Source organism: Silurus aristotelis, assembly GCF_946808225.1.
Source record: "Silurus aristotelis genome assembly, chromosome: 28".
NCBI lineage: Eukaryota > Metazoa > Chordata > Actinopteri > Siluriformes > Siluridae > Silurus > Silurus aristotelis.
Genome location: NC_139601.1, coordinates 3,569,465 through 3,594,112, shown reverse-complemented (window position 1 = coordinate 3,594,112; position 24,648 = coordinate 3,569,465). Strand labels below are relative to the sequence as shown.

The 24,648-nt window shown below is 38.7% G+C and overlaps 1 protein-coding gene across 3 annotated transcripts in view; it reads right to left on the bottom strand.

Annotated features, from left to right (window-relative positions):
• sfmbt1 (Scm like with four mbt domains 1) overlaps positions 1–24,648 on the bottom strand; it is a 27,863-nt gene extending 3,215 nt beyond the window's left edge. The window contains exons 1-19 of one of the 3 annotated variants that reach the window (XM_083534751.1): positions 24,498–24,648; positions 15,674–15,721; positions 14,828–14,922; positions 12,314–12,557; positions 11,546–11,634; positions 11,187–11,439; positions 9,069–9,166; positions 8,852–8,953; positions 7,379–7,538; positions 5,701–5,783; positions 5,406–5,532; positions 4,262–4,375; positions 3,541–3,583; positions 3,387–3,454; positions 2,728–2,867; positions 1,730–1,839; positions 1,438–1,613; positions 1,134–1,312; positions 111–332 (exon numbers count right to left, since the gene is read on the bottom strand). In XM_083534751.1, coding sequence (XP_083390877.1) covers positions 111–332; positions 1,134–1,312; positions 1,438–1,613; positions 1,730–1,839; positions 2,728–2,867; positions 3,387–3,454; positions 3,541–3,583; positions 4,262–4,375; positions 5,406–5,532; positions 5,701–5,783; positions 7,379–7,538; positions 8,852–8,953; positions 9,069–9,166; positions 11,187–11,439; positions 11,546–11,634; positions 12,314–12,557; positions 14,828–14,922; positions 15,674–15,698 — 2,328 coding nt within the window. In that variant the 5' untranslated portion in view covers positions 15,699–15,721; positions 24,498–24,648. Of the gene's footprint in view, positions 1–110; positions 333–1,133; positions 1,313–1,437; positions 1,614–1,729; positions 1,840–2,727; positions 2,868–3,386; positions 3,455–3,540; positions 3,584–4,261; positions 4,376–5,405; positions 5,533–5,700; positions 5,784–7,378; positions 7,539–8,851; positions 8,954–9,068; positions 9,167–11,186; positions 11,440–11,545; positions 11,635–12,313; positions 12,558–14,827; positions 14,923–15,673; positions 15,760–18,387; positions 18,837–24,497 lie in introns of those variants that run through there. The other 2 variants (XM_083534753.1, XM_083534752.1) reach the window with 2 other exon arrangements.

Sequence of the window (24,648 nt, the reverse complement as noted above, 5' to 3'; positions counted from 1 at the left end):
CGTATTGTGATCTGCGTAATCGGAAACGAGCTCAAGATAGCGTACTATTTAGAGCAAGCGCAACAAAATCTGACAAAACAACCCGGGTTTAAATTGTATGGCGTCGTTACTTTAGGCGACGGAGGTCTGTTCTCGTCGTCCGAGTACGAGGGAGAGCGAGCTTTGCGACGTCGGCGTGTGGGCCGAGGGGTTTCAGGAGGAGACGGTGAGGGGGTCGGGGGCTGCGATTTCTTTTCCGAGTATTCGGAATCTTCCATCAACTCGTCCTGCTCGGAGCCGCTGTCGTCGCTCAGCGAGTCGTCTTCGTCCAGGTCTTCCTCGTCGGCGCTTCCCTGGAGAAGCACAGATGAAACGGGGGCTACAGGTGAATCAGGCGAATTTTAAAAATGTGGACAGGTGAACCAGTCAATATGCTAATATTTCTACTTAATTTTTTGCATAGGAACATATGAATTTACATTCTAAGGCATTTGGTAGACATCCTTGTCCTTATGAAAAGCTATATGGTTAAGGGCCTTGCTCAGGGGCCCAGGAATAGCAGTTCGGTGTGGCTGAGTTTTGAACTTGTGACGTTCGGACTCAAATCCAACGCCTTTACCACAAACCTACCACCTCTCTATTATGCAAATGTGTATTTGTCTTGTTAAACAAGTAAACTGATAGACAACAGCAACAATTTATATTGGGAACTTCTTTCTGCCAGATTGTGCAATATCCTTCAAAATAAAAACAAGAATGAAAATTCCATTAAGTAATATGAGTACAAAATTTAAATGCTCCGCTCTGGAAACACAATCTCCGCTCGAGTTAATGAGAATTATAAGGTTTATAAATACAAGTGACATGACTTTGCCAAAGGGGTGAAGTTTAATGCCGTGGTCATGAATTAGCACGAGTTAATGATCGGTTTCGACCTTCAGTGTTCCACTGTTCTAGAAAGGATTCAATGATTTAGAAGCAAGAATCTATTTTATAGAACTCATAATATATAACAGTAAGAATGAGTACATCTGTAAATTTGTCAAAGATGTCAAGTGAAATGATGTTTTTCTTTGCCAAATATTTCTGTAATACTGAGATTCTTTTATTCCTTTGTGTTTTCTAACATGATGTATTTATTGGTGTAATATTACCTGAGGAGACCCTGCAGGCGTGTTGTCCACGGAGGCGGAGGAACGCCTCTTCTTATGGACAAACAACTGCTTCCTTCTCTTCTTCCTCCTGCCTCGTCTCTTCACACCCGCATCCATGTTGGTGTGGCCTCCGGGTGGACGGCCTACACGCCGACTCTTCTTCTTCCCGTAGTAATATGCTGTAGAATAAGAATTTTGCATCCAAATTAAAAGCAGTAGTTCTAAGTATTTGGAAGAAACAAAAAAAAAAAACTAACGAGAAGGTCAACGGCAGAACCTAGAACCGTAGAAGAACGTTACTCACTGTATTTGGTTTTGGTGAGCACCGAGCAGTTCTCTGAGCAGCGCTCCAGCACCATGCGTGGCCCGAACAAATTAGGACAGCACTCCAGCTTCACGCAGGTTCTTCTGCAGAACTCGGCCACGCGGTCTGCCGTGCGAACGATCTCCACTGTCGCCCTGTAGCTCTTCCCTTTGTATCTACATTATATTCACATGCACACTGGTTAGGAAGTCCATTCCAGGAGACGCAGGAAAAGGTGCAAATGAACAAATCCTATTCTCTCTACAACACAGGTATGTGTCGGCATCCTCACTTGGCTTTTAGGATCTCTCCATGACCCTGCCAGCGTCCCTCTTGGTCCAGCTGGAGCTCACGGAGCACACGACTGGGTTTGTAGGCGGAGTTTATCAGCAGGGACAGAACCTGAATTGACACATACACAGCACCAAGTTAAAGAGTTCTAAAATAAATAAGTAAGACACCGACATTACTAGAAAAATACTTTATATTATATATTATATGATGAACTTATTCATAAGTTGTGAAAGTTATTTTTTTTGAGGAAATGATTTATTAATTGATTTATTATATATTATTAACAATGGAATAGAATAGCAATAAAACTGAATAGAAAATAACTTCATGTGTTCTATATTATAATGTCACAAAATACGAAAAAAAAAAAAAAAAAAGGAAGCAAATAATAAAAAAAAATTGACGAGAGCGAAATGAAATAGAATAGAAGGTGACAGAAGAATCCTACAGTACAAAGATCGAAGAAAATCTTACATGCTGATTGAGGCATTTATGACAAAAACACAGTCAAATTTATTTCTAGAGCGCTTTTCACAACGGACATTGTCTCAATGCAGCTTTACAGAATTTAAGAGTTAAGGTGAAAGTGATAGTGAGAGAGAAGGAGAAACAGCGAGAGACAGATATTAAGAGAAAAAAGAAGAGAGAGAGAGAGAGAGAGAGAGAGAGAGAGAGAGAGAGAGAGAGAGAGAGAGAGAGAGATTACGCAATTCCTCTTGTCAATTCCTCTTCGCATGCTTAAAGGTATTGTGTTGAGGTATGAGTCATTGTAATTCCTGCTCATGAACACTAAGCAGAGCCAAAACTATTTTAATTGTTGAACAACATTTTGTGTTACTGTTCCGCATTAAGACTCGCTAATGCGTACTGAAAGCGATCGGAGAACACAATAAAACCAAGGACAACAGAATTAAAACAAAAGAACACAAAATAAGACGAAAGATTGTAATAAAACAATGAACAGTGACCGAGACATTGATGACAGAAACCACTAACCTCTTTAAGCACCAGGACGCAGTTGCCCGGACCTACACACTGTGGCAGCTCCGCGATGCGGCCCTTATTGAGGTACGGACCGGAGAAACACCTGTGGTTAAAGTAGATCTTGGGGCAGCTGTACTTCCCATTGACCTGACCTGCAAAATACACAGCAAATATCCTTTGCGATTTAGCGGCCATTTCTCTACTTAGTTACTCAACAGCCAATGCACATTTTTCACTGCCACAGCCATTATATTTATTTTCTGTACATCGATCTATTTATATATGACAGGCTGTATGTATAAATGAAATATTAAATGTAAAACACACAAACACTTACATACACATCTGTATTACACAACAGGGGTCTAAAAAAATGCTAAATACTTAATCCAAATTTTCCATGTATTACATTTTTTTTTTTCCAATTACTTGTGCCAATGTGATCAAGTACTCAATTTATTCAATACAATAAAAACGCGTATTGCATTAATTTATTTATTTAAGAACATCGAAGCAGCTTGACTCCTACTGCAGCCTCAGAGTTGTGTTCAAACAAAAACAACGAGAAGCATGTACTCTTTATTGTCTGAATAAAAGGATGTGTGTGTGTGTGTTTGAGAGAGACAGAATGTGTGTAGGTGTTTTTGGACACTGAAGTAGCAAACACTTACTCATCTCTGTCTGGCTGTTCAGAGGCTGTTTGAGGGAATCAGGGGAGGAGGCTTTAGCTGGCATTCTGCTGTAGGTGTAAGACAAAAGGAGGATTAGTCTGCAAATAGTGCAATCATACGCAGCAATTTGTCACGTGAGAACCGTGTCGCTTACTGCCGCTCCGGCTGGACGACTGCGATTTTCTTCTGCTTTTCCACTGCAATGAAAATCAAAACATGCGCAGAAATGAGTGAACCTGCACGGACGGACTTTGACAAAACTGAAAACTTTATATATTTTTATAAATGATTGAAGATAAACGCAGTGTGAAGATCTTTACGCGGCCGGTGAAACGATAATGCGATCATACACACAGGAAATACTCAGAATATAATCTGAGGATGTGTTGATACTAAAGCAGCAGCAGTGAGGCATGTGCTAAAAAATATTACAGTAATCCTCCGCTTTAGCGCGGGTCCACACTCACGCCAACGCTTTAACGCGGAATTGCGTTTGTTGCCACATAACTAATTTGTTTGGCTGATTTTCCCGGTCTCTCGTGGAACAGCACGATAGACCAAAAAACTTATAGGGAATTGATTTTATGGAGTTTTATGTTAAAAATAATGAAAAGTATTAATAAAAATATAATAATTAATTATAAAATGAAGTTAAATGTTAATACAGTACAGTAATATGCGCATAAAATAGTATTTTTGGGGTGGCACAGTTTTTCATTTATAAACATGGGATTACTAAAATTTATTTCAATCCAAATATCAAAGATATTTTCTCTCTTTCTCTGTCTCTCACTCACACACACACACACACACACACACACACACACACACACACACACACACACACACACACACAGAGAGACACATAAAATAACCTTTGGGCTTGCAGGGGTATTGAAGAGGGTAGCCGTTAGTTTCACACCAGCTCACAGGAAAAATATCCATGGAGTCCATATGAGTTATGATCTCTAGAACAGGTTGCTTTACTCCTGCAGATCAAAAGATGAGAATTAAACCCTAAAAATATATATATATCTATATCTATCTGGTAATTAACTAAAAAAATGGTAACAACAAAGTGGCTAATTTATGGATTTTTTCTGGGTTTTTCCCGGTTTCACAAACTTCAAGCCAAAAAACTGAGACCCATAACATTAGACCAATGAAATTGCCGAACGGGTTCAGGTGAATAAATGAAATTCTTTATATTAAATCAGATGCGCTCCCACTGAATCGGGCCGCACCACATCATAAATATGGATGATGTTCCTCTGACGTTGACCTGCCGCTCACTCGGACTGTCTACAGGAAATGTGAATCATTCGTCACGCTGAAAACAACCGGGCATGAAAAACCGCACTTCACCTGTGTTCTGAGCTGCACGGCATCGGGAGAAAAGATTTACCGATGTTGATTTTTAAATGCACGCAATAGTTGTGAAAGGAAGGAGGAAGACAGTAAACAGTGACTTTCTTGGTAGGCTACTGTTTAGATACAAGCCGTGTAACAGTCGTCTTTCGTTAAAGCCTGTGTAAAGTTTATTAGTATCAGTGTAGACACCTGCGGCTTATAGACAGGTGCGGCTTATTTATGTTCAAAATAAACATCTTTGTCAAATTCAGTGGGTGCGGCTTATATATGGGTGCGCTTGAAAGTCCGGAAATTACGGTACTTAACTGTTATGAGATGAAGAAAGAAAAAGAAAATCGTCAAAAAAATCTGTATAATACGTCACCAATCGGCTGCCCTGTTTTCTACATATCGGCATTGGTCAGAGAAAAACCCATATCAGTCAACCTCTACTATATAATATCTTCATATGCGGTTGGCCCGACATAACAAAAAAAATTATTGTCTACAAAGTGTATTTATGTTATTCCAATCGAATTCTATTTTATTTCCACGGCCCAATGAATTCTGTATATTTACAATTGTGTACTTCAAATATTTAATGAAAACAAAAACGCTCCAGAAACCCCAAGCTTTTAAAACAAAACATTGCATGAATGAGTGAATCACCTTCTAGTCTAATCCAGATATGTTGACCTTTGACCTTGGTGACTGTGGCCACATGAATGTTTTGAGGGCAAACAGGATTAACAGCCTCCAGCATCATGGACTCTTTATAGCACTGATCAGAGGGATCCTGATACGAGGAAAGCAGACAAGCAAAAACTATTTCTCTTCACACACAGATTACAGAATATCGTCATCATCAAATTAAACGTGTTTTGTATCTCTGGTGTTCTATTACACTAAACTCACAGTGGAATTATTGTGTGAAATTGTGTTTTTTATAAAATACAAGACTCACGGAGGGGAAGCATTGTTGTGGGGCTGGTTCGGCCTCGCACTGTTTCAGATAATCAGCCCAGTCAAAGTCCTGCCCATGGTAGCCTACACACACACACACACACACACACACACACACACACACACACACACACACACACACACACACACACACAATAGACAAAAGACATTTAACAAGCAGTGATGATGAGAGTACCACACTATTATCTGCTTCACTGTCATTTGCTTATTCTTTTCGAGATAATACAAAAGCGCCTCAGCCCAAAGAACTATTCAAATATTTGAAACACAAATGATCTGCATATTAGTCATCCTGAACATCACCAGCGTCGCCTTAAATGCACCTTTCAATCCATCTCTGTTGTTTTAGAGATGACTAATATGATTCGGAGGGTTCAAATTTGTAGGATGCCACAAAGCGATTTGCATGTTTGTTTTCAGCTTAGCTCTTAATCTTCCATTATTCAGGACTTACCCTGTCTCACCTTACAAAAAAAAAAAAGTTTAACCCATAATGTGCTGGTAGAAAACACATTACAGTCGATATGTATGCAATTTTCAGCCTGGTTTCAAACCACACAAATGAAAGCAGACCAGAAAAAAACAAAACCAAAACAAACAATAAAACTTTATGGGTGTGGAAAAACGGCAATCTGATGAAACTTTTCAAGCATGCATCAGTCTATACCAGGGGTGCCACACTTTTTCAGCATGCTACTTATAAAATTACCAAGTCAAAATGATCTACCTACTATAAAAAAAATAAAAATGCATAAATAAATATTAATTTTTTATGTCATGCAATCTACCCACACTACCTTTGCGATCGACCGGTAGATTGCGATCTACGTATTGGGCACCCCTGGTCTACACTGTTAATTTATAGGCCAATTTTTTAGTCAGGATGTAAGTTTTTAACAGTATTGAACAGTGCTAGTTAACGTGGTAAATGTCCAGGTACAGAATGACATAAGTAATAAGTGTTTATAAATCATAGATCATAAAATTCTACTAGATACACAGAGCTTTGGGATTGAAGAAGAATTATTTTCTGGTTCAGATCTCAAGGTGATTATCATTGTTATTGTTTATTATTATAATGTTATAATGCCATTCTTTCAAACAAAAAAGAAAGTGTTGGTGTTCCCCAGGGGTGAGTTGTAGGGCCCCTACTAGTGATAAAAAGATCGGATAATTTCAATGACCTGGTTCTTTGAAACATTTTTTTAAGTCATTTAGTTCCTTTGATCAGAAATAGAATAAAATGTTAAATTTTCAACAAGCAGAACCCCTACATACACAATCTTTGACTATAGTTCCTATAATGTATATGTATATATAAATGCATTTTGTATATGAGAGTCAAGTGAGAAAAGTATGAACGGATAGTACCAAATGAACTCCTCGATTCTGTTTCCTGTGTAATGCACTGCATAGTGTACATAAGATTCTGTTTCCTGCTCATAACCTACGGAAATTTTGCAATGCTTTGCTCATGCACGTCCAGTAAAAAACAAACAAAAAAAAACGAATCACTCTTTGAGACTACTCGTTCTTCCGAGTCGCATTAAAGACGCGTTTAAAATTAACGAATCGCTTATGATCCACCTCTAGCTTTCAATTTTTACAACCTAAAAATTTTTTTTAGAACGTCGAAGGTGAATATTTTACTGTTGTACCTAGTGGTGGACTGAGCTTCACTCCATTCTTGAAACTCCATTGAGCTGGAAAAATTCCAGGGCTGTCCCTGTGACACACAAACGATCTGCTTCCTCCTTTTCGCTCGGCTTCCTCCCTCATATCATCCATCTGCACCAGGAAGAACTGATCGCTGAACACCTGCAATGCAAAATACACACATACACACGATAAATATACATTTGATTATATGATTATATAATTCATATATAATTATAAGAGTCTGATTATAGAGCGGATCTGGGATCGGATTCACTCTGCGGACTGATGCTTATAAATAAATACAATTTTACTTATACGAGTTCCAGTACAAGCAGTGGTTTGGGGTCAATTTGTATTTTTGATTCTTTGTGATACAAGAACACACGCTCATGAAAACTAATCTACTTTCAGCAATATAAAAAGCAACTTCCACAAATACTGAGAAAATAAGGAAGTGAATATCCAGCACTAAGCAGAGACCAATTCCTTGTAAATGTTTAAGAATATACAAGGACATGAGGATGCTCTTATTTAAACCGAGACTTAAATTGTTTGGAGGAAAACAAAAAAGCTAAAGCGGTATAATCATTTAATTATGGGCCTGATGACACAAACAAAGCAGAAGCTACCTTTTATAAATCAGTGTTTATAAAAAAGAAGTAGGAGTTATATGCTTTAGACTGCCGTTTAACAGCCCAAGGGAGTTTAGGAAGACTGGCGAAGCGGCGTACGGCCGCCTTTGTGAAAATAAATAGACAGCCAGAGAGCCACCTTTCAAAATGAAAGAGGAGTTTGCTGCCAGGGTGAAGGTAAAATTCGTGTCTGAATGCTTTACAAATATACAGGAGAGAATGAAAGATTGCAACTGGTATAAAAATAAGCATCTGAAAGAGAAGAGAAAATTAAATGTTCAGGATAAAAATGAATGAAATGCAATGATGTGATATGCAAAAAAAAAAAAAAAAGATATATATTTTATGTATATACTATAATGCTAGTTGTCCGTCACAGTGGAGGATGGAAATAAATGAAAGAATAATATAAAGATAATTAATCGATAAATTACATTTCATTTACTTTTAATAAATTAGCAGACTGTGATGAACCTTTTACTAATTTTGTTTAATTGTTTTACTCATAATCCTGATCTAAATATATTCAGTTCGATTATAAAGATATACAATATGAAGGAAGGTTGTGAATTAATAAATTTAAATTAGAGTAATGAATTGTGTTATTGCATCAAAAAACATAAGCTAATCAAGTGCTAGCATAAAAATTTCGCCTGGGCAATGCTAAAAAACCAGGCAGGTCCCATGTGTTTTTATAATATGTATGATCATTAATTCGGGATACCTTGACGAGGGTACATTTTGTACACCTTCCCGTTACCTGAGGCAGAAATTTGAGGGTGTGTTATAATTTAGCGGTAGGACAAAAGTGTGTTTCATCTGAGCAGGTGAGTGTGTTACCTTGACAACAGATGCAGGGCTGATGGTGAAAGGTTCAGCAGGATCTACTGCCTCGAGCTTCATCCCCTCAGCGAAGCAGTGCGGAGTGATGGCTGGCCGATCCTGAACACACACACACACACACACATCAACCTGTAATTATTTCTTTATTGAAATATCCATAAATTTGCACTTCCAATTAAATGACCTTGTGCACACAAGACAATCGTTTGCTCACCTTATAAAACTCCTCACTAATACTTGAATCCTTTGGCTCTTTACCGATGGCTTGTCTCACTTCCTCCCATTCCTCCTTAGTGCGCAACGGAAGCAATACTGCACACACACACAAAATGATTGTCAAAATAATTATGACTTATACCAATATACAGCAATGTTTATCTCCCACAACCTCCTGGACTCTGATCTACTCGATTCCACAATCGATCTGCTAAACCCTAACCTAGAACACGGCAATCTGGACTCCCATAAACAGTGCTATAATCATCATATGCTTGCTCAATAGCCATTAAATTACATATGATTGTATAAAGAACGCGATGCATTAGATTGAAATCAATTGTAAACATTTATAACCGAACAGACGGGACCGTAATGCCTTTCAGCAGGCTTGTAGGCAAAGACGTTTTGTTATGTTTTCCAACTGGAATGTAGCTATAAAACCAGCCTTTGCTTTTATATAGGTAAGAAACGTGCTTTTTAAGGTGCGGATTGTTAAATAATAGGCGTTCGCAGAAATGCTTTCAGTTATAAATGAAATGGCTCCATTCCTAAGCGAATGTTTAAGCTACATGAATCAAATTTGTAGAAATAAGTGTAAAAACCCGAATCCTATCCCAATTAAACCAATTCATAAACTGATTAAAAACAGGCCGCTGCTTTATAACCGCATTCCTACAAGCTCGCAGAACTGAAACCTGCACTGAAGCATTTTTTTTTTCAGCCTTGAAATGTCTTCTGAAGCATGAAGAGCATGTTAAATTATTTCTTGCATTGTAGGCAGCACTAAAAAATAAATCCATTTGGAGTTTCTCTAAAGTGGAAAGTGGATGTGCAAAAAGTTTTTTAATCCTTCAGACAAATTGAAGTGTTTGGCAGAAGCCCAAGACTGCGTATGATCCCTGAGGACACCATCCAAACCGTAAAAGCATGGTAGAGGGAGAATTAGGTTATGGAGATGCTTTTCTTTAGTAAGGTCTGGAAAACTGGTCAAGGAGGATCCTGGGATGGATAGAACCAAATACAGGGGAAATGTTAAGACAACCTGTTCAGGACAAGACGAGTGAGAGACTCGGACGGGGTTCACTGGAGTAGAACCTGAATCTACTAAAAAGATCCAGTCAATGGCCAAAGCCCAATTCAATTGAAAATTTGTGGCAAGGGCGATATGAGCTAAAATTTATATCACAATATTTTCCAGACGATATAGAAATTATATTGCGACATCAGAACAAAAAACTTTGGAGTCAAATTTTCTGTAAACCCAAGTTAAATTACAATTGCAAAATATGTATTTTAGACTTATATAAGTAGAATAATGCAGCGTTACTTTGGAAAGTTGCATGTTTGGCTAAAATATTTATGGCTGTTTTAACCAGTCATATGGAATTGAAACCAGTTCCATACGACAGAGGAGGCCACCCTCTTTATAACCAATCCTTCCTCGTGCTCTTCAACACGACTTTCTGAATGTTCTTATTCACTTTTGCTGTGCCTATTGTTAAATCTCATGAGCTTGCAAATTGGAGTTGCCTGTGCACGCTTGCTCCTGTTGTATGGAACCTGTTTTTTTTGTTCAAAATCTCTGACATTGGCCAACAAACAATACTATGCCATTTGTATTGTGGTGATGTAGCCAAAGGTGGAAACACTAGTAATCTCTTTAGCAACTTGAAAACCATACATGCTGGCAAATATGAGGAATGCACCCAAATGCGTGCAACAGATATCCCTGGAGGCGGAGCACGGCTTCCACTCGGCATTCAATAAAGTCTGTCTGTCGGTACTCTTTAGGACGAGCAAAAAAAAAAAGGGAAAGACATAAGTACAATAACACATAACAAAGCAAAGGACATAGAACCCATTCAAACTGTGGAGAAAGAAGGGTTCAGGAAGTTGCTTCTGGAGCCAAATTATGGGATCCCCACATGTAAATATTTTAGCCCGACCCTACATATTTTGCATATAGCGCCCAACCCTATCAAGACCCTACACAGGTGGTTCTACCAAGTATTGACCCAAGAAACTTACATACAACCAATCAAATGCTTTTTGTTTAACAATTTTCCACAAAATGAGTGGTGTATACTCAGTAACCAGAGCCCTCACAGCTCACCTGATGGAGGTCTGAGGGTGCAGCCATGCTCTTTGGCCCAACCAGGAAGATGGAGCAGGGGGTTCAGGTAGAATATCCAGGTGATGGAGTGCGTGTCAGAAAGTCCTTCTGTGCCGGCGTAGCGCAGACGGAGTCGTCCCCCGATGTTATCCTCAATTGTAGCCCCCCAGACCATGCCGGCATCCTCTTTATCCACCAGCTCCACACTGAGGCCCGGACTCAGCAGGTCTACAGGGTTGCAACCGCGTTGGGCCTTTGGTTTATGGAAAAATAAAAAAACACACCCTCCCTTTAGATCTTCCTCTAAACACACCACACGTATAAGGTCAGCAAAAGTATGTGTAGTTTATATGACTCACTCCTTCCAGCAGGTTAGCCGGTGCGCTACAGGATTCTGAGAGTGATTTCTCCAACAGGGACTCCCAGTCCTGATGCTTCTCTCGCACACCTTAAAGCACATTTAACACCAACCGTTGAATAAAATTTAACTGCTATAGGGTGTAAAGGCATTCATACACACCCCGTACAACAGCTGAAACCTGGCTGCCTTCCTTGAAATTTTGACTTTGTGCTTCTATAAATCCAAATTTTTCTTAATTGACCAGGACCACGAGTGCACATCCACTTTTGCCTGCAGACTACAAACCAGTAACAGTATATAACACAGTGCATCTTGCAGCTGTTTGAGTAAAGAGAACTTGCGCGTTTTGGACGGTGTATAACACCGAGCCGTCATCTAAAATAGAACACAAATCTAGTCACAACACAGGTTGGCCCATCCCCCCACTTCCTCAGCAGTGGAGTGCATATCAAGCGTGAACTTGCACAATGTTGCACGATGCTGCCAGGAATAAAATCAGCTTATTAGAATCACATCGGAGTTTATTGATGTGCAGTTGCTTTTAAACTATGTAACTCATTTAAGGATTATTATGATTATGATTTCTTTTTTTTTTTTTTTTTTACCAATTTCATTCTTAGCACATGAGTGGGACATTTTCATTAGTAATTTAAGTCTTAAAGGAAGCACATATATTAAGCATTCAACATGAAGCATTCCTGAGGATCACAGAAATAACATTAAGATTAATGCAAGAAGAAAACCACACATAACCCCATGCTCTCACCCTCAGGCGGTCTCATGGGTCGACCGTGCTGCCTGCTCCAGCCGATGGGGTGCAGGTCGGCGGTCATGACATCACACCAGAAGTCGGCGCGGCGATCATCGTGGTAGCCTTCGTAGCGTAACAGCAGCAGCTGGCCGCAGGTGGTGATGATGGTGGCCACCCAATAAGCTCCGGCGGGTTCTCCACGCACCGAAACCTCCAACTTCATTCCCGGAGTCAGACCCGTCTGCAGGCCTTGATCCATCTGAGATAGATAGATAGATAGATAGATAGATAAATAAAGAGATAGACACATACAATCCAGTCTAGCATCTACTAGAATTGCAAATAGGAGCAATTGTGCAAATTGACAAGGGCAGACAAATGGGCAAATATATGCACAGCATATAATATACACAATATTGACAAAAGTTTGCGGACACCTGGTCATAAATATGGTGTGTGCGTTTTGAGCGTCGCAGTCCACATTAAGTCCCACTTTGCTCTTGTAAATCCCTCCGATCATCTGGGAAGATGTTCCAATAAATGTGCTTGTGAAGATCTGTGCTCATTCAGACACAAGGGTGTTGGTAAAGGAGGAGGAGGCCTGGGGTGCAGTCAGCGTTCACATTCATCCCAAAGGTGTTCAATAGGGTTGAGGTCAGAGCTCTATAGCAGGAGATCTTCCACTCCAACCCATGCAAAGCATATCGTCATATAGAATGCTCTGTGCATGAGGGCTTTGTCATGCTGGAGCAGGTCTGGTTCTCCTAGTTGAAGTAAAGGGAAAATTTTGTGCTACTTCATTAAAAAGACAATTGTTTCCCTTCAGATTTGCGATAACAGTTTGGGAAAGAACCTCATATGGCTGGGAAAGTCAGGTGTCCCAATACTTTTCTCCATAGAGTGTATAAAGTTACAGCAAATAAAAATAAAGGCTATTGCATTGATTATGTGCATAAGCTCTTGAGCAAGTACAAGTACATATAAAAGTTCTGTGCATTGTATAAATATAAACACAAACATGTATGAGAGGTGATGTTGGCACATGATGTATTTGAGGCACAATATGTGTAGAGAATAGGGGATACAAAAGTTATATCTAGCGTATATACAGATAATATATAGATATGTGGATGATATATATATATATATATATATATATATATATATATATATATATATATATATATATATATATATACACAAAAGTTTGGACACACCTTCTCATTCAAAGAGTTTTCTTTATTTTCATGACTATGAAAATTGTAGAGTCACACTGAAGGCATCAAGGGCTATTTGACCAAGAAGGAGAGTGATGGGGTGCTGCGCCAGATGACCTGGCCTCCACAGTCACCGGACCTGAACCCAATCGAGATGGTTTAGGGGTGAGCTGGACCGCAGAGTGAAGGAAAAAGGGCCATCAAGTGCCAAGCATCTCTCAGGGAACTCCTTCAAGACTGTTGGAAGACCATTTCAGGTGACTACCTCTTGAAGCTCATCAAGAGAATGCCAAGAGTGTGCAAAGCAGTAATCAAAGCAAAAGGTGGCTTCTTTGAAGAACCTAGAATATGAAATTTTTCCGGTTTTTCACACTTTTTTGTTATGTATATAATTCCATATATAATTCCACATGTGTTCATTCATAGTTTTGATGCCTTCAGTGTGAAGAAAACTCTTTGAATGAGAAGGTGTGTCCAAACTTTTGGTCTGTACTGTATGTTCAGGCTAAATCAATAGAATGAAGGAAAATAATAATGCTAATATATTCAGAACAATTGTCCAGAATCATACAGTGTGTGAAGAGTGGAGCAGCACCGCATGATTACTGACAGTAACTTCAATAATGTCAATAAAGAGAAGAAATACAGCAGGTTATTTAACTTCTTATAGCTGGAAGCATGTCGCCTTGAATCCAAACGCCTATAAAATAGAGCAATGGAATTACAGTAAACTATTTATTATGGTATGTATAATAATAATAATAATAAGACGACTAAACAAATGTCCATCGCGATGACAAGAGCATTTGAATAAAATACAAACGCCTTAAAGATCATGCACGTTAAAATCTCGCAGTTGAGACTTTATGAACAGTTGCAGGGATTTCTCTCTTATAAACTTATTATCTTTCATTATTTCCCTGTATGTTCATGTTTCATGGCCGTTTTTTTGTAATGAGTTTTTATTATCCTATGTATACGAGTCCCTTCTGAAAACCAGGCTAGTTTCAGTAGGTCTCCCTCACACACACACACACACACACACACACACACACACACACACACACACACACACACACACTTGCACAGAGGAGTTTTGATGTGTTTGTGTTGTCATAAATATGGATTTAAATTGATTTCTGTGGTAACAAAGCAAATGGTTATTTAACACAAAGTGTGAAAATGTGCAATACTAAAGATGACTGTGGAAAAAGAAAAAAACATTGTGTGTGTGTGTGTGTGTGTGTGTGTGTCAATGTCAGGAAGCAGAACAGGAGCCTGAAGTAGCCTCAACTCAAAGCTGTATGCTTACATGTTTGAAGGCATGGTGAGGTACAAACAGTGCGCCCGTCTCCTCCAGGTAATCGTCCCAGTTAAATTCTGACGCGTCCTGACTAGAGTCCGCATCTGAAACGGCACAAAATGCGATAGATCACATGCAACAAGTGTATTATTAACTTCAGACACACACACTAGGTAAAACGTGTGGTAGCAAAGACACACAATATTCATTACACACAATATAGACGAGGGTTTTTAAAAAAAAAAAAAAAAAAAAAAAAAAAAAAAAAAACACACGCACCAAATTATAAAAACAAAAATTCCAATCAACAAAAATCCAATCAACTAGATATTCTCACTGTTTCATAGCTTTCCTGAATGTATTATTAACTTAAATATTTATGCAGTCTCACAGGTATTGTAGTATCTATTACATACATATTATTACACATAATATAACATATTACATTTCTTCATATTTATTACATTTCTTTATACATTTTTATAAAAAAAATTTTTTTTTATTGAAAACAGTTGCCAGCTTCTGCACAACATTAAACGTCACCACGAACAGCTGACAATTTTGACGTGATGAATAAATTTTATTAAATTGATTGTTATGCAACTGGAATAAGCCACTTTAATAAAAATGAAGTACGTCCCTGTGTTCACATGCACCCAAAATATTTTGTTTCTTAATGAAGCGATTTATTTCCACTAAAGTTGCTCTTTCATTACGGTCCAAATGAAATGGATCGAATTGATTTGAGTCAGGAAGGTCTCGCATTTTAACTGCCAACTGCAGCATGCAAACACGTGCATCAACAGCACATTCTTTTTAATAAATGATAATTATATATATTTGTATATCCCTTACCGGACTCCAGCGCATCTTGGCTCATTTTGGAATCAGATCTCACAGCGTCTGTTGTAGGGAAGCAAGAAAATAAGAAATGAAAACAGTTTTTAAAAATACGTGTGAAAACGATAGATATAGAGAGAGAGAGAGAGAGAGAGAGAGAGAGAGAGAGAGAGAGAGAGAGAGAGAGAGAGAGAGAGAGAGAGAGAGAGCTCATGAGACAGTGATCAATGTGGAGATAAGCAGGCGCTGCAAAAAAGCCACATTTGACATGTCAGTGTGTGTGTGTGTGTGTGTGTGTGTGTGTGTGTGTGTGTAAAAATGTAGAGTGAGTTTTTAAAATACACAGTGACGCTTTTAAAACAGCTCAATGCCCAACAGCTAAACAACAACTTGAAGGCTTAATTAAAAAGCCAGACTAGTCTGTGTTCGCTTTTTTTTTTGACAACTGCCCTCAGTCAAATGCTCCATAAAAGAAAGGAATTAATCCACTGCGAGGGAGATGAATACCAACGCGTATGATTAGGATTACTCCCAATTACACCGAGCGCAAAATTAAACACGGCTTTGGCTTTTTTTTTTCCTTTTTTACAGCTGCAAACATCTGTCCACTTAATTCACAAATTAGGACATTTACAACAGAGGACGGTCCTCAAACAGTTAGCGGCGATACAATGGTTCCTGAAGTAAAATTTCTGAAACGGTTACGGAACATAAAAGGTTAAATGGTGAACGTTTGCAGGGAATTTTCTCTCTCGAACCTGCTGGATTGAACATTTATTTTATTTGTGAAACTGGTTTTGATATTCTTTTTTTTTCCCTCAACAAAGCTCATTGTGATGTCTGAAATGATTAGGGATCGCACACACTTCAACCCAGAAAAGACACACACACACACACACACACACACACACACGCACGCACACAAAACTCTATAGCAATAGAACAGCTATTTTCCCACAACTGCCACATGGGTCTTGACAGGCGTGAACGATGCGCACATTTGACACTCAACCCTATTGATGTGCTAATACTGTTGAAGGACAATTCCTCTTTATAACAGGGATCTGATCCGTTTTGAAAGACAGTCGGGTCGGCTTTTGGGTTTATATATATTTTTTCTTTCCAGAAGATCATGCATAAAAACAAAAGCTTTAACCAACACTGAAAAAAAAAAGATCACAAATTTATAATCTAAAAACATCTTAATAAATCTACTGTATAAACACTATTTTACCATATAGTGATTCCAGTACTGAGAAAAAAGCATTGTTAATATTATTATATGCAATACCGCTGATCTTTTGGGTCTTTCACACACATTCTGAGGAGTTTACACGAAATACCAAACAAACAACATCATTTGAAACAATTGCAGGTGGCAGCTTGTGGGCAGAAATGCCTCGCTGATGAGGAAGATCAGGGGAGAATGCCTGAACAGCTGACAGGAAGGCAACGGTAAATCATATAACCACTTTTTACAACCGTGGTGTGCAGAAAAGCATCCCATTATCCACACTGAATCCTGAGGTAAAATTCCTAAAGCAGCAGGGTTCATGTCCTGTCAGCTAAAACCAAGAATCACAGTGGGTACAGGATCATGTTTCATGTTTATTAAGTTTAAGCACCATGTTAGCATCAAAAAATTTTAAAGTGTTAAACACTAACCAAACCGAAAAGTCTAGTCTTCGAAACTATGAGAAAAGACTCCTAGCTTGCAAACCTTCTCAAATATAAACCATTTAACGCTTCAAAAGGGGGGAAAAAAAAGGCTTAAATAAAGAATGAAAAACATTTAAAACAAAGTGCCATTAACTCCACGGCTCCATTCAGCCCGAGCTGTCAAGTTGTCTTTGTGACGCTTGACATCTCTATTAAAAAGGAGAGATGAGGGAGCGACAGGCTCGCTCTGACAGTCGCTAGCTGACCCGAGCCACCCGCCGTGACTACCGCCCCCACCCCCATCACCACCACCGCCACTGCCGCCACCTCCTCCACCACATTGTGCTCGGAGTGAAGAGACAGAGGCATGGGAGATTGTATCCCAGAGCTCTCCAATGCAGGCGCAAAAAAAAGGCAAGCCTCAAAGCCCTGCACGATGCTCTTTCCACTCGGAGGCAGACGATTATAGAATAATAAAGGGCTGCAATGAAGGAAGGAAGGGGTTGAGACAGAGGAAGAATACGCTGGGTTTGATATTTCTGCAGCAAAATAGTTGGGACATTCCTCTGGACTAACAGTGGGCGTATGACAGAATGCAGAAAATCCTGCGTCTGGGTATGAAACGTCTTGCAATATATACAATTATAAAGCAGGAGAAGCATTTGTACATGTGTTTCGATACTTGAAGGCTCCGGGATAAATAAAACGATCCATCTATCCATCCATCCTAACAACAATTCAGCTGAAGGCTACTTAGATATGTCCAGAGAACTGTTCAAAGGCATGCATATAAAAAATAACTCACAGGGGTGGAGAGACCATACTTTCATTAGCTAGATCACTGGGCAAAAAAAAAATCCCTGCTGTCCTACCCAGTTTTATATTTGTTCCTCAAATGACGAGGATGTAAAGTAGCAGCACATACAATAACATACGGTAAGCTAATCAGCAACTTGTGTTAACAAAGGGTAAAGGAAATAGGATGATTTCAACAAGCAATGTCATTATCCTATTAAGGTTCTGAAATATCACGTTGCAGGTAAAAAAGTGCAAAAAATGTTCACTCTTACCTCAACAAAAACGTGGATTATCAGAAGAGTACTTTTTCAATGGAAGCAAACACACCAAATGAAGGTAAACTTCTGCGAAAGGCAATAGGGAGTCGATTTTTTCTCCCCATTTCTGGTCATTGAACCGATTTGTCCTCAAGGCAACTACTAATAACCACCCTAAACACAAAATCAGATTTTTCAAGGCTACTGATTTCTCTCTCCAGGCTGCTTATAAATAAACACCCTCTGTCTCGCAAACGGAGAAGAAAAAAACCCCCCGGATGAATCAAGCGTTATACACGTGCAGCTAGTAATACGCTGGGGAAAAAAAACATGCTAATGTCATAGAGTGTAACGGCGCAAGTTTATCACGCTAAGCACCACCCCGACCACTCAAACACCCTTCCTGCAACCTCTAACCCCACTGTTATCACTACTCACACAGTCAGGAATAGAAAGTGCAAAGAGTGAACTGGTTGAAGAGAGAATACGCCGGGGCTTTGAAGCCGCTGGTCACATGTCAGAATAACAGCTTACGTCATGTAGGACATTGGTATCGAACCCTGACCTGAAACATTGAACTGTTTTTTTTTTTTAAAGCTTTATCTATGGTTTGGTTATTCATTTTTAAAAACCAAAGCCACGACAAAGTGACAGACTGAATGCTCTCTAGGTCGAAAGGCATTCCACAGATAATCTGTTTATGATTAGTCTCCAACCTTGAATTAAAACCAAACAAATCGCTGCCTCTGTCCACCAAAAATCAGGAGCACATTTTCCTTCAAAATGAAAAATACTCAGCGCTGGAAGTATATACTGATACACCTACCATGTATATAGTAATATATTTTTATTTTTCAAGTTTATTTCGTTCCTTTGACCAGAAATTAAATAAAATACGACAGTTTTTATGAAAAATATAAACAAGTAAATATAAAAGATGCAAAAATAAAACCTCCAATGGAACACAATTACTCATGATGTCCTTTCTTTACTCAGATATAAAAAAAAATATATAGTAAACTTTACCGAAAAATAACAATCTCTAAACATTTGTTTTACTGACAAATTAAGCACCAAAATCCGCCATGGTGCACACGTCCGTCAATTAAAACCGTCCGTGTGGAAACATAGCAAAAGTTCAGTTTGGTGACCTGATGATTAATGTCATTTAAAACACCATAATTACTTACATGCACAAGAATATTATATATAAATAGTTTGGTTTCACTAATAATAAAAACAAGCATTTGCATAAAGCATCCATATTCGTCCATGCCCATGTTGATTACAGTATTAAAAACTTAAAAAGTATTTATTTAAGTGCATTTAAAATAGATGAATAGAAAAATAATAAAAAAGCTCATCATACAATCATGTGATTATATATATATATATATATATATATATATATATATATATATATATATATATATATATATATATATATATATATGTATATACACAAGCCTGATTTTCATAATAAAAGGTTTTAATATTACAAGTAACTGGATTTGAAGTGAAAGTGAAAATGCAATTACATACTCCAACACTGCGATTTAAAAAACATTAAGCAATACATAAGATTTCAGCATCAGCATGAGCCGCCTGAATGTGGGATTTGAACTTCTGACCTTTTTTTTTTTCCTATTTTAAACGCAGACTGAAGCATCATCTCTTCAATAAGCACTTAAATAAACGCTAATCACGCCTGTATCGCATTCCTGGTTCTGGCAGAGCGTGTCTGCGCTAGTACGAGGGGAGGATGCTTTCCAAGGAGACAACAAAGCACTTTCTGTACGTCGCGCCGGACGGGAACGCTTGCCAAACACTGTAAACGTAAATGTAATTTATTCATTTGGCGGGCACCTTCATCCAGTGCAACTTAGTCCAAGTGCAGCGCCGCTGAGGAGCCGAGAGTTGGAAGAGTGCTGCAAAAACCGACAGCCTACAAACGCTTCTGGCGACATCAGTCGACCAAACTACAAGTGACGCAGTCCAGCAATAACACTTTAGACCTCTGTTTTTATGCAGACCTACACAGTGTATTACGTACCACATATCGCAAACATGTCTTCGAGTATAGAGCATTATTGCCCGCTCTATGCAATGTAACAAATCTCCAAACGCTCCAAATTCGAGCACTCGCACATGCAATATTGTCCTTCTTATTTTGGCTTTCCTGGCATATACTCACTCGGCGCTCTGAGAGAGCAAATGCGTGGACTATATGGTCGTCCAGGGCTCCATGAGAACTCAACTGGGAGTCACTGGACTAACTGGGCATTCGACTAGAAGCGCAGAGTTGACAGGCGCTCCTTGGTGGTGAAAGAAGAGGCGCTGGTTTAAGTTCAGATGCCTGCTTTAATGACGTTTACTTGTCCTGCGTGTTGCTACTTTTAACTCTATTTGCATCACTGTAAAAGTCTCTGTAAAAGCCACTTGAGTAAATAGTGCACAGAAATAACTAATACTGTGACACCCCGTGACTGACCCCTGCTCGTATCGGGAAGGTTTATTGCTGTCCCTTGTGCGCATGGCCTAATCAGTCAAATTGTATATTCTCCTTTTTTAAGCCTTTTTAATTTCTCTTTAATTTTTATTCATAAAAAAAAAAAAGCTAACTAATACGCCCTGGCGAAAAAGCTTTTACAAAGTGCTTAAACTGAAGACTTGTTAAAAAAAATGAAAAGAAATGAATCCTGACTGAAAATTTTACCACAACAAAAGGTTTTTCTACACATTTAAATCTGTTTAATAAATTCCCGCCAGGGTGACTATCAGATTTGTAAAAAAAAACTATACAACTGTACACCTTCTGACCAATCAGAATCAAGAACCCCCTTAACAGCACTGAGGTAAAAAAATTTATAAACTAAAACAGTAAAAAAGTTTTACCATTTCAATAAAGCTGCAGAACTAAATGTAATAAAATTCTGACTAAATGAGTTCAGCCTGTTTTCCTGGATTATCGCTTTACTCCCTGGGAACGAAGTTGCGTTTCTGTTTTTTTTTAAGTTGTGACAGTTTTGTGCAAGGTGCTATATAAATACACCAGGGTTAGGCCATGATCTATGTATAGGAATGACACAGTGAGGCGAGTAAATACAGTGTCATCCCGCTTTCTATGCACATCTTGCATTGTTGAAGAAATCTGTGCTCCGGCTGAGACGCGTCGAGAAACGCTGACGCCCGATGACACCAGCTTGGCGACCGAGTGCTTAGCTAGCACCTTAAGACCAAGGTGTAACTCGCATAGGGTGCAGGTGCAAGCTCTGGGGAATTCACACACAACCCGGTGCAACTATTACACCATGGAGAACACGGACAACACAAAATCCCGAGTTGGCACCAAACATCGTTATTGTCTGTTACATAAATAAACCTGTTCTGTGCTTCGGTCTTTAAACAAAGGACTAAAATGTACTGATGAATAAAAACACATCTGATACACAACTTTACTATATCATGTTCCCAAGATCAGATTTAAAGCTTATTTGCAAGTGTCTTTGCACTCAACACTTTAGCTTGTACTTTACTATCAACAAAATTGATTCCCTGTTGTAACTGCATCATATACCCACGCTGCATTCTGGATTATTCCGGAGCTCTCATTCATAAATTGTTGTAAGTCACAGAGCGAAAAAAAGCTGTTTCCAGAACTGAAAAATCAAACCTGACCATATTCAGTTATGTCCGCTAATGAACTCTCCATTTTGATTGGTCAGAAGGCATTGCTGAATTTTCTAGAACAGCAGCTCCGGTGGAATCTCTGGCTGTAATCTTAATGTATTTCTATAGCAGTTTATTCCCCAGGATTTATACGGTAGAATAATAATGTAATAATAAACAGGTAAATAAGATGTAATTTCATTGTGTTATTGTTAGATCGTTCAGTGAATATCGGATTTTAAAACTTAAGAAGTGTTCAGTGTCAGTGCTTTGGAATGGTCGAGATGTTTTCCACCACAGGAAAGTTTCAGTTTCTTGGCAACATGACAAGATTTTTGGTTAGTTATTGTCGTATTTTTTCAGTCATTGATACTTTGACACTATTATAACTCTATATATTAACATGAAGATGAAAGAGCATGATCTGCTGTTCATTAATCAATTAACAGTTATAATCATTGACAAATTGTTGTTGTAAACAGCCTTATACGGGTTGACTCGTTTTTCAGGGAATGTCTGGATTTTTTTTACACAACAAATCTTAGCTAACGTTTACATTCGGACAGCAATTTAACAAGTTTCTAGCGAGTCGTATTTCCAAAACGTACAAAATCACAAAAACGTTTGTGTTAGACGATGATGCAATAACGCTCTTCACAGTAAAACAATTTTTTTTTAAATCCGAATTTATTAGTTGTTTTTTTTTGTTTTTTTTGTTTCGCTTTAAATACGGTATATCATATAGCAGATAGTTGCTTCCTCGGGTTTGTAAGAGTCGTTCAGGAGACCCCTGTGAGCCGGGAGGGGGGGGGGGGTAAACTTTCAAAAGGTGTAAACTGTTATCGTGTAGTCTTCTGGGAAATGTGAATATCTTAAGTAGCTTCTGGAGGGCAGAGAAGGGACGAGAAATATGATAAGTAAGCAAAACTGATCATCGTCTATGCTTATCATCCTGTTTAAAAGATTACCCCTGTTAACACCCCCCCCCCAACACCCACCACCGTTACTGTATAACTCGACCTTCTTGTCCACAGCGTGCAATAGATGGATGGCGTATCGATCAGACGCATTTTAAAGAGGTCAAACAAGCAAAAGACGCTGGAAAAGCAAACAACAACAACGCTCGGTCTCTGATCATCACGCTAACAAATAAATAAAAGTTATGGTTCAAAATAACAAACAAAAATTGTGTACAAGTGTGTAAATTAAACTGTAAATTGAGTTGTTGTATATAATGTAAAAAAATATGTTTTACGTATTATACGTATTTTTCCAGGCATAACAGGTCAACTTATGAATTCGACTGAATGACAAGAAGGAGCATTAAAACAGATCAACACGTGAATCAGTAATAAAATATTCAACGAGTCCCAAATTTGGTGGAAAACCAGTCGGTCATTTTCTCAATGGAAACCCTGGAGTTACTCTACATATCAGAGTAAAATAACATGTATATACTTTTCCAGCAGAAGATCTTCTGGAGATCTTCTGCTGAACCCCAATGTCTCTGCTCATGTCCTGTCCTGTCCTGTCTTGTCCATTCCTTCCTCCTAACATATCCAGTTACAGCAAAAGTCACAGTCTGGCATCATCACAGCTCACCATCTCCAAACTTCTCAACCAGACCATGAAAAGCTCAAAGTCTAATCAATGGAGAAGCAGTGAAGATGTGAACAGGAAGAAGGTTGTGTGTTTCATGTGTTTCAGGGTGGAGTTTCCCTAAAAACAACTTTAATAATGCGGCTTCCTCACCAATCTTCTAATGCAATACGAATTATTATATATAATGATAATAATAATTATTATTATTTATCAATAGTAGCAGTGAACTTGCATATGAAGGTGAGTGAAAACAGAGGGTAATATAGGAACTGCGGACATCGTGCTCTTATGCAACACACACACACACACACACACACACACACACACACACACACACACTATATACAACAAATATACTGCAACTGTTTCCTTGTGTGTGTTTTTTTTATTCCCGTTTCTACACGCACGTATTTCAGCTCTACAACGTTTCCACGCATAAAAGCAACTTTCGCGCACGCACGCACGCACGCACGCGCGCGCGCGCGCACACACACACAGCACGAAAGCGTGTTTTTTTTAATGCACGTTACAACCTGAGTGTCTTATAATAAATATTTTTTTGGTGCTCCATTTGTGAGCGCAACATTAAGCCGAAAAAAACAAACAAACAAGCAAACAAACAAAAAATAAACGCAAAGGAACCAAATCAACTTCGATCCAAACGTCATTCGAGCAAAGTCATGTTTAATTTTTTGGTCATTTTTTTTTTGAGGTTATTATTTTTTATTTTCACCCGATGGGAAAGAAAAAAAGCAAACCAGCACGAGCGAATGCGTAAATCTAATCCCTCCCGATCCGACACTAAATTAACTCCCCAAACCGCCCTGATATTAAACCCTCAATTTGTTTCTTACCTCCGAGGAGAGTTTTTTCTTTAATAGATGCCCCGTGTCTCTTTTTTTTCCGCCTTCGTTTTTAGTCGTTCACGACCTCATTCCAATATGGCCCAAAGTGCTAGTGCGCATGCGCGGACGTCTAACCTCCCCGTCCGCGTGCTGTGCATTC